The 9,973-nt window shown below is 38.1% G+C and overlaps 1 protein-coding gene across 1 annotated transcript; it reads left to right on the top strand.

The window, feature by feature from the left end:
* LOC143730766 (uncharacterized) lies at nucleotides 1-9,325 on the top strand. Its single transcript, XM_077221351.1, has 11 exons — nucleotides 1-367; nucleotides 703-927; nucleotides 1,370-1,526; nucleotides 1,768-1,857; nucleotides 1,996-2,070; nucleotides 2,333-2,419; nucleotides 3,795-3,869; nucleotides 3,970-3,996; nucleotides 4,235-4,311; nucleotides 7,665-7,708; nucleotides 9,235-9,325. The coding sequence occupies exons 1-11, from the start codon at nucleotides 320-322 to the stop codon at nucleotides 9,269-9,271; spliced, it is 942 nt and encodes a 313-aa protein (XP_077077466.1). The 5' UTR covers nucleotides 1-319; the 3' UTR covers nucleotides 9,272-9,325.
* The last annotated feature ends 648 nt before the right edge of the window (nucleotides 9,326-9,973 follow it).

Genomic DNA, 9,973 nt, shown 5'->3' with positions numbered 1-9,973 from the left:
ATATTATCTCCATTGCTCTATCTCTATCGTTTAAAAAAACAAAGGCACTTTTAAGAGCCACTCTTTCAATCTCTCTCGCTCACTCTGTTTCTCTCTTAAGTCTCTCACACTTTCTGTCTCTCTCTCTCTCTCTCTCTCTCTCTCTCTCTCTCTCTCTCTCTCTCTCTCTCTCTCTCTCTCTCTCTCTCTCACTCACACACACACACACACACACACACACACACACACACACACACACACACACACACACACACACACACACACTCATCTTCATAACTGTATAGTGTGTCTATTGTCTGTATTTTTGTATCGTATAACCATGTCAGAAAACCACCCAGGAGTCTTTGAAGATCCCAATGAGGCCAGGGTGAGAAATTTTGATAACTTTACACCCATATCTATGTCAAATAACTTTTGGTATTACATATTGTTTGTTTGTTGTTGTTGCTGTTGAGGTATGATGTTCTAGACATTTAATGTATATTGAAATAGTGTAGTATTTTATATCTTGTAGTTTTTGATTTGTGTTTTTTATTGTTACTTACTAAAAAAGCGTCCATCAAACATAACCGTAAGTTAGCCATCAAAGTCTGATATTCAGATGTTTGGAGTAAATCCAGTGTCTTACTAAAACTGTATTATAACTGAACCAGGACGAAGTCATGTTTGTGACATACATTATGCCTTCTGTCTGGTTTACAGCATCAAAACATGTCAAAAGGTGGAGGGCTCAAGAAGACATGCCCAGCGTGCAAAAATAAAATTTTTAATGGCTTCAAGAAGTGCCCTATGTGCAAGGCCCCACAGCCTAAAAATGTGCGCCTAAACAAAAAGATTGAAAAATTCGAGAGAAAAAAAAAGATATGGGTTGCCAACACAAAAAAAAATCAGGTGACCTCACATTTGTGGGACGATGCCATCATTTTGGTAAGTAACTTTTGTTGTCCTGTCACCATAGTCCAGTTATTTTTGGGTACTGGGGAGACTTTCTGGTTTTGACTGAGACAAGATAATGCATTAACATATTTATGAAAGCTATTTATTCAATAGCTTTAGCATCTTAACTGTACTCTACTGTCATTGAAAAACGTTGCAAACAGACCAAAGACTCTCAGGATCACTTAGCCTGCAGTACTTTAAGATACATTCAGCAACAACCCACAAAGGGCTTCTGGGATCCTCTGGGATCTTGAATACAGCTATTCCTTGTGATGTTCCAAAAGTCTGCTTCTACCCTAAGTATTTCTTGTTGACCTGCATTTGTGTCCCAGCTTTGTGATAAGCAGACAAAGATCCATACACAGCCACACCAAAGCACTTGTAATTGTTTTTAATGTTTTTTTTTTTAATGTTTTTTTTAAATCTTTAGATAGAGAAGCTGCACGCAGTCGGCTGGAGGCCTTTGCTCCTGGTGGAATATCCACACAAGAAGGCCAAAATGATCTTGCCTAAAGATAAAGTGTTGGGCAAAAGTGCACAGACCTGTGTGGAAAACATTTATGAAATTTTTAAAATGATGGTTGAAGGTAAGACTATATTTATATACTATAAACTTTATATATGTATTTTTTTATATATATTATTATTTAGGGGTAGATGGTGTTAAGCAATGATTGGAAATAGTAAGGGCAACTGTGATGCCTAGTAAGGGCAACTGTGAAACTTCTCTGATTATATGAGGCATGTGGATTTTGTATTATTTTGCCTTAGCTTTCACATTTTGACTTAATTGCGTATAGTAAATTTTTTGTGTTTGTATTCTTCTAGTGAATACAGAACAGGCAACAGACAGTAGCCATGAGCCTGAGGAGGCTACTGTCACTCTAAATTTTGAGATAACCCCATTAAGAGAACAAGGTGCGTTCGGCCCAGATTTGGTGCCTTCACTTTATTGTGTTCTCTGAGATTTTTGTGAAAATATGCTTTAGCAGCAGATGTCTTTTCACTACACCTATTTAAACTTTTATAAGACACAATCTCTCCACTCATCCTCAGATTCAGTAGCCACAATATCCGTGGACCAGGGGGCTGGGACTGTGGCTGATTTTAACAAACCTCCTACTGGACAAGGTCTTAAGCTCTTCAGGTTTATTTATGTTCTTTCACAAAATTCACAAAGAATTTCATTTTAGCACAAAATAATTCCTAAATGATGTTAAAATTTCCTCATTAGGGCTTAGCGCAAATTTTTTTCTCCTAAAATGTTGAGATACTTTCATCCCTAAGATTCTTTGTGAATACAGACCCTAATTGTACTGTATATTATGTAATCTGTGTATACACTTTAGAGAGACAACATCTTCTTTGCACTCATTCTCATTCTCATCCTCAGATTTGACAAGCGGCATGAGTTTGGACCAGGGGGCTGGGACTGAGGATGGTCCAGAATGGTTGCTTAGCCCTCCTCCTACAGTACAAGGTTTTACAGTGTCCTGAGTACTTCCAACCATAGCCCTGTTATTTGAGCTCACTGTATGCTGTCAGTGGGAACAAGAACGAGAGAATTTGGTACAACATAGACCAAACAGAGAACATGAACTTTATTTTGAATGGTACCATGAGAAATTAAACTAAAAGTGAGCTCATGGTCTCAGATGGTTTGCTATGTAGTCTATGCTGTACCAAATTCTCTTGTTCTTCTTCCTACCAACAGCACTTGGGAAGCTCAAACAACAGGGCTATGGTTGGATGTACTCTGTAGTATTGCTTTAAGCTCTTTTTTTTCAGGTCTCTGTTATGACCTAATTGTATATTATGATGGACAATGCTATCTCTTCACTCATTTTAGATTCAGTAGCCGCAGTATCTGTGGACCAGGGGGCTGGGACTGTGGCTGTGGCTGATCAACCTGCTACTGGACAAGGTCTTAAACTTCTCAGCTTTATTTCTGTTCTTTATCTTTAAAACAGTGCTATGGTTGGATGTACTCTGTAGTATTGCTTTAAAGGGTTAGTTCACCCAAAAATGAAAATCAAGTCATTAATTACTCACCCCCATGCTGTACCAACCCCGTAAGACCTTCGTTCATCTTCGGAACACAAATGAAGATATTTTTGATTAAATCTGAGAGGTGGATCACTGCTACATAGGCTGCCAGAGGGAATGAAACTTGACGGCCCAGAAAGTCATTAAAGAACATGTTTAACTATTCCATGTGCCTACAGTGGCTCAACTATAAGTTTATCAAGCGACGAGACTACTTTTTTCCCGAAAAAAACCCCATAAATAACGACTTTATTCGACTATTCCTTTTCTTCCTTGTGGGCCTGAGACGAGAGTTCAAGAGATTTCCAAGACGCATGCGCGAGAACTGAGAAGAGGACGTTCTTCTTCTAATACTTCTTGTTCAGTTCTCGCGCATGCGTCGTGGAAATCTCTTGAACTCTCGTCTCAGGCCCACAAGGAAGAAAAGGAGTAGTCGAATAAAGTCGTTATTTATGGGGTTTTTTTCGGGAAAAAAGTAGTCTCGTCGCTTGATAAACTTATAGTTGAGCCACTGTAGGCACATGGAATATTTAAACATATTCTTTAATGACTTTCTGGGCCGTCAAGTTTCATTCCCTCTGGCAGCCTATGTAGCAGTGATCCACCTCTCAGATTTAATCAAAAATATCTTCATTTGTGTTTCGAAGATGAACGAAGGTCTTACGGGGTTGGTACAGCATGGGGGTGAGTAATTAATGACTTAATTTTCATTTTTGGGTGAACTAACCCTTTAAGCTCTTTTTTTCAGGTCTCTGTTATTACCTAATTGTATATTATGATATACAATGATATCTCTTCACTCATTTTAGATTCAGTAGCTGCAGTATCTGTGGACCAGGGGGCTGGGACTGTGGCTGTGGCTGATCAACCTGCTACTGGACAAGGTCTTAAACTTTTCAACTTTTCTGTTCTTTATCTTTAAAAGAATATGCTTAAGCTTCAAATATCTGTACTGTACTGAACCAAGTCTATTTGTTTATATAGGGAAAAGACGAAATCAGAGGAAGAGAGGTCTGAAATCTGACATCTGATATTCTGTCATCTTTTACATTATCAACACAAAAGTATTAATGGAATTGTTGTGCAGGTCTTCCTGATATAATTGGTTTAATTAATTTCCATATGAATTGTATGCATAGTGTTCATACTGTAGATACGCAAGTTTTCAAGTATTAAGTATTTTCTAAGGCTACATTTGCATTTGGATTATCATCTATCATTCACTACTCTATGTTCTTATGTTGTACAGTGAGAACAAAAGATTGCCCCCACAACAATCGGGATGTGCACCCATACCGTGGGATAATACGGACAAGGCAGAGAAAGGTAGGATTGGAGAGGTAGTTAGATTGTGTTATCTGATATGATGTCTTCCCTACAGAAAATACATCTTGGCTAGTCTAAGCATGTTTTGAAACTGGTTTGATCAGCCATTTTTTTTTACCAGTTCATGTTTTTGCATGAGATTTGATGGTTAAGTTCGTTTGACCATCTTATGATTGCCATTCTTAGCCTGATACACCAAACGCTTTCACATTATTTCACTTTGTGAAAAGCACCTGGGACCTCATTTATAACCTTTGTGTACGTACAAAACAGGCCCTGAAAGAGGCGTACGCCACTTCCGACGCATAAATTGTGATTTATAAAAACAAACTTGATGGGAAAATGTGCGCACCTGCACACAAACTCTGACCCATGCATACGAACGTTTTGGAGACGGAGTAGTTTGGCGACACCGATGGTGAGATGGAGTTATATTTTTTTTGTTAATTTTAGAGAGAAAATCTAAAGAAAATTATACATATACAGAAAGATAATACAAATATAATTTCACTTACAAAGCCTGTCACTTGAAGCAAATATCCACACCTTAAATGAGCGCCAGCGAAAGCGTTGGGCCGTTTAGTTAAACTGACTCATATCTAATGGCGGATGAAGTAAAACCGTAAATCTTCATTATGAGCCCCAATCATACAGTGCATGTTCACAATAGCATTTTAAATAAAATGATTTAAACTATGTTTTACTTCTGATACAAACATTTTGATTAAATATGTCATTCTCATTAATGGATTTAAACACATAAACTACATGAAATTTACTGAGGAGTTCAAACATTTTTTATATTCAATAAATATAAATATTTGTCGTGGATGTAATGCTTTTGAAAATTTTTCCTCATGCTATATATGGCATGCTATCTTTTAATGTTTTAACTACAGAGAGAATTGCTTACCATGATACTAGCAGAATGTGCAAATATAGCCTAATGCACAACATGGTCTATCTGTTTCCATTAAAAATATAAATCAATTAAAATACTATTTGGCCAGTGGAAAAGATTGAAAAAAACTTTCTCTGAAATTTATTTTACACTATTTGATTTATTTATTCAAAAACAAGGCAAGGATAGGCTACTAAATGGTTTTTATTAATGTAATGTGACAGCACATCCGTATTTCATATTTTCCTGATGTCTTGTACCGTTAAACATGTTATCACATGGATGAATAATCATATGCAAATGATATGCAGATGAGGATATGCATAGTAAAACTAGGCGTTGTAAGCTCATTTATGGTTATTTCGGGGAGGAGACGCATGTGCGCACAATCTTCTGCTGACTGGGATTGATAAAGTGAATTCTGCGCAGATTCTGGCGTACGAACGGTTTTATAAGTCTGGCTTTCGGGCGCACGTACACTTTTAGTAAGGATCCTACGCACAGTTTTATAAATGAGGCCCCAGGAACCTATCCATTGGGATATTTGCTTCCTGGTGGGCAGATACTTTCTGCTTCAACCAATTGCTACTTGGTCCTATGTTACATGCTGGAACGCACCATTTTCTCTTCAAGCCCACTCTAGCTTAGACCATCCAGCAACCAGCATAATTTTTCTGCAAGGTTTAAACTACAACTAACATCATATAAAACTGTGAAAAGATATTTGATTTAAAAAAAATCTTGGCAAAAAAAAAACCCTTAAGGCTCTTGCAGTGCCAATTTAGAAGTTGTCCTGCATCACGGGGTGTGAGTAACTGAGTGCTAGTGCTCCTTCTTGGGCACACTACTCAAGGCTCAGGTACCCCAGTGGCATGCCACTGAACCATGACATGTTCAAGTTACTTAGCATCATAAATTAAACTAAAGTGTACCATAATAGGTGAGACCCGCATCATCTGCTTAGATGTCAGCAAAGCTAACCACTGTATCTGTTGTGATCCAAATGCAGCAGTTTTTTTATTAAATAAACTAGAACAATGACAAAGACTAAGAATAAACTTGAACTATGACAAAGGCTAAGACTCCAGAACAGACCCGACAACATGCAACAGAACAACATCAAGAACTCACAAAGACTGAGCTAGACACAGGGCTTAAATACAAAGGCAAACAAGCTAAACAAGATAATGAGGGGAGTGGCTAATCAGAGACACCTAGGTGTCTCTGATTAGCCACTCAGATTAGCCACGCCCCTCAAGATAATGAGGGGGAGTAGCTGCGTCCTAATGTGCATACTATCAATCCTAAATAGTATGTGACATTAGTAATTTTAAATACTATTTAGGGCATAGTATGCACATTGGGACGCAGCTATAGTCTTCCTAGGTGTCTCTGATTAGCCACTCCCCTCATTATCTTGTTTAGCTTGTTTGCCTTTATAATAATAGACATAACGGGAACTGCTAAACAGGAAAAAAGACAGGGGAACACAGACAGGAAACATGACAGAACCCACACCGTGATAGTATCTCCTGTAGTCACAGTGGAGTGTGTCCTATTGCTAAATTTCGAATGCATGTCCATAGTGAAATTTAGTACCAATTGTATCACCAGGGAATTCTTTGTTGTCACGTCTATAAAATTTGCCCTTGATCCATATCTCTAAACATTTATTTTTAAATGCCTAGAAATATTATTTAAAGGTCCTTATACAGTATTTGATGCGGAGAAAGGGTGGCAACCCTCTTCCCCGTTAACTACATGATGTTTGCTATCCTGACAGACTATTGCTTGCAAGTAATCAGAATATGGACCAGATTGTTGTTCTGCGAAATATTCTCGTTCCTATTATCTTTACCGGTAATCGTGCAAGACTGGAAAAACTGGTTAAAGAACGACCACTGCTCAGTAAGACAAAGGACCTAGCTGGAAATGAACATTTGACCTCCCCTCATACAGTCTCACCTAATCTACATTTCATTCTCTCTCAAGAATACATATGGTTTAATGTGAATGATTATCATTGAGTATTATGTTTAGTATCATTTAAAATGTCTCAGAGTGACTGGTACAAATGTCTCATTTCCAAATAAGTAAAACAAAATGTAATAAGGTTTTTAGAAGTTTGGAGAAAACTGGCACACAAAGGAAGATAGGCAAAGTTTTTTTTAGATCAATTATTGAAAAGCACACTTAATTGAGTGAGAAATTGTTTGTGTAGGCAGGGAAACAATTTTTTATTGGTGCATTCTCCAAAACAATCATGCATTAGAGGCCCCCTCGAAAACTAGATGTCACATCTCAAGGGGGTTTCCTCTTACAAAAATTACTGAAATTATTTGAAAACTGATCAACTAATGTCATTCCAAATCATTAAATTTAAGTTTGCATTGTAATTCTGTATGCAATATTTCATGTAACACGTTTCCATGTCTTTTTTTGCCTTCCACAGGGGAAGACCGAACTCCTGTATGACTGGATGCCCTGTGATCTATGGTATGATACCCTTGCTTGGACAGTTCACCCTTAGGCTGCGTTCACACTGCAGGGGCTTAATGCTCAATTCCGATTTTTTTGAAAAAAAATTTTTTTTTTGCAAGGCCGTTTACATTTCCAATTAAATGCGACCTTTTGTGATATCCTGTGTGAACGTGAAATGACCCAGAAGTGACCCGCATGCGCAGAAGTGTACTCAACGGTCAACAACGTCACTTGTTGTTTGCGGAAGTTCCGATAAGAGCCCTCGAGTTTGGCCTGAATAGAGTTTGCCAGAAGGTTGGTGGTTTAATCGCCGGTTCCACCTGACCAAGTGTCGAGGTGTCCATGAGCAAGACACCTAACCCCAGCTGCTCCCGACGAGCTGGATGGCGCCTTGTATGGCTGACACCGCCGTCAGTGTATGAATGAGAGAGTGAATGTGAGGCAAAATGTAAAGCGCTTTGGTGGCCATTGGGTCTGTGAAAGCGCTATATAAATGCAGTCTATTTACCATTAATTACATCAGAAACCTCGCTTCCCTTCCATTGACTGGTCTCAGCATCGTCCACCATAGTTGTTGTTTATCTTCTCATTCCCGCCTATTAAACGCAGAATTATGACGTTTGTCGCGTATCAATGACGTGCGGGTCGGATACATGTGACCTGGCCGTTCAGACTGAAGTCGCATTTCAAAAGATCGGATACGTATCGGATTTGGACCACATACTCAAGTGGCCTGGGTCGTATTTGAAAAGATCGGATCTGTGTCGTTCAGACTGTCGTGAAAAGATCAGATACAAGTGGGGCAAAAAAATCGGAATTGGGTCGTTTCAGCCTGCAGTGTGAACGTAGCCTTAGTATACCACATTTTTACATTGCAATGCACAACACAAACCTTCGTGTAACTTCAAAGACAACACGTTGCATGGCAAGCAACTAAACCAGTTGGTTAGAACTACTGTGTTTGACAGATGACATTGAGCCAAAAAACAAAAAAAGGAAAATAAACATGTCTCAAGTGTATTTTGACATTTAGATTCAAGGGGAACTGCTGAATAAGAACTATTGACTTATAGCCGTAGCTTGTGATCATGATAGTTGTAATGGATATACCTAAAGTTGTGTTTACCACACCCTTGACTATTCATTACCAACCCTACTCTCACTGAGTGCTACATTGGTTTAAAGCGAGGCCAGACAAGATTGCATTATCAAAATTCTGTTTTTAAGTCTTTGCAATCTACTTTATACTACTGTATACTCTATGTACTACTATCTAAATTTTATTAGGTTATGAGTTAACAGTTACCAGTTGTAAACGGTGTTGTCTAGAAATTTTTCTTTGTTTATTAAAATCTCTAGATGCTATTTTCATTTTTAGGCCTATGGTTAATCTTAACATCACTCCTATTGAATACCTTGTCTTACATCTTAATTACTGTACTCTAATATTGTGTAATAGTGTAGTGTAGACGTTACAGCATTGAATGTTAAGTCATTATTCATACCTTTTTCACTAACAACCTATCTCTTGTCTTTTTTAGCGGGAAAACCTGGCCTCCAACCTGGCAGACGGCTTGATATTCACTCCAGTTTTATTTGTCTGTCATAAACCTACACAATGCAATTTTATCCCTGTCTAGTTTGTTTTTTATGTTATTTGTTCATTTTTGGTTGGTTTGTATTGTTTTAATAAAGATTTGTATTTACTAAGCTTTTCTATGTCATGTCTAACAGACATCACTCACACTCATGTAAGTGACCTAGCAGAGATCATTGTGTAGTACTTTTAATAATAGGATGTACATGAAGATTTGAATAAATATACTAAGCTTTTCCTTTAGTAGGCATCATACTAACAGCATTTGGGCTTGTTGGTATGAAGGACTGGGGACATTTGTATTAAACATGACAGTTTATTTTATAATCTCTTGTATGTTGACAGTTTGTACAACTTATCAGTTTGTCAGGAGTACTGGAACTCCTTTTCATTTCATTCCTTCCTCTTGCTGTCAAAGACTGGTACACACTATATAAAGTCCCGTTCAAGTCGCGCACCAGTCTTCATTGTGGTACCAATGGTTACATTGCAGAAGAGTTTGGGCTGTTAAGTAACAAACGTTTACTTTAGTCTCTAAAATGGGAACTTGGGGCCCGGTTCTGTTGCCAGGTAAAAAAAGGACACTGCAACCAGGCTGTGGGCAGTTGACAGACAGTAACACTTGGGGCACTATCTTGTACCCAGCGCAATTGACTTTGTACCTCGGTGCATGTATCATTCCT

The sequence above is a fragment of the Siphateles boraxobius genome, unplaced genomic scaffold (genome assembly GCF_051911475.1).
Source record: "Siphateles boraxobius isolate OS27281-9 unplaced genomic scaffold, OSU_SipBor_1 81, whole genome shotgun sequence".
In the NCBI taxonomy this organism is placed as follows: Eukaryota; Metazoa; Chordata; class Actinopteri; order Cypriniformes; family Leuciscidae; genus Siphateles; species Siphateles boraxobius.
Note: the sequence above shows the minus strand (reverse complement) of the source record. Positions and strands in the feature narration are given on the sequence as shown.

Coding starts and splice junctions, on each gene's coding strand:
- LOC143730766 (XM_077221351.1), top strand. CDS start 320: ATGTCAGAAAACCACCCAGGAGTCTTTGAAGATCCCAATGAGGCCAGG. Junction 2,071..2,332: donor CAAACCTCCTACTGGACAAG/GTCTTAAGCTCT, acceptor TCTCATCCTCAG/ATTTGACAAGCGGCATGAGT. Junction 3,870..3,969: donor TCAACCTGCTACTGGACAAG/GTCTTAAACTTT, acceptor TTGTTTATATAG/GGAAAAGACGAAATCAGAGG.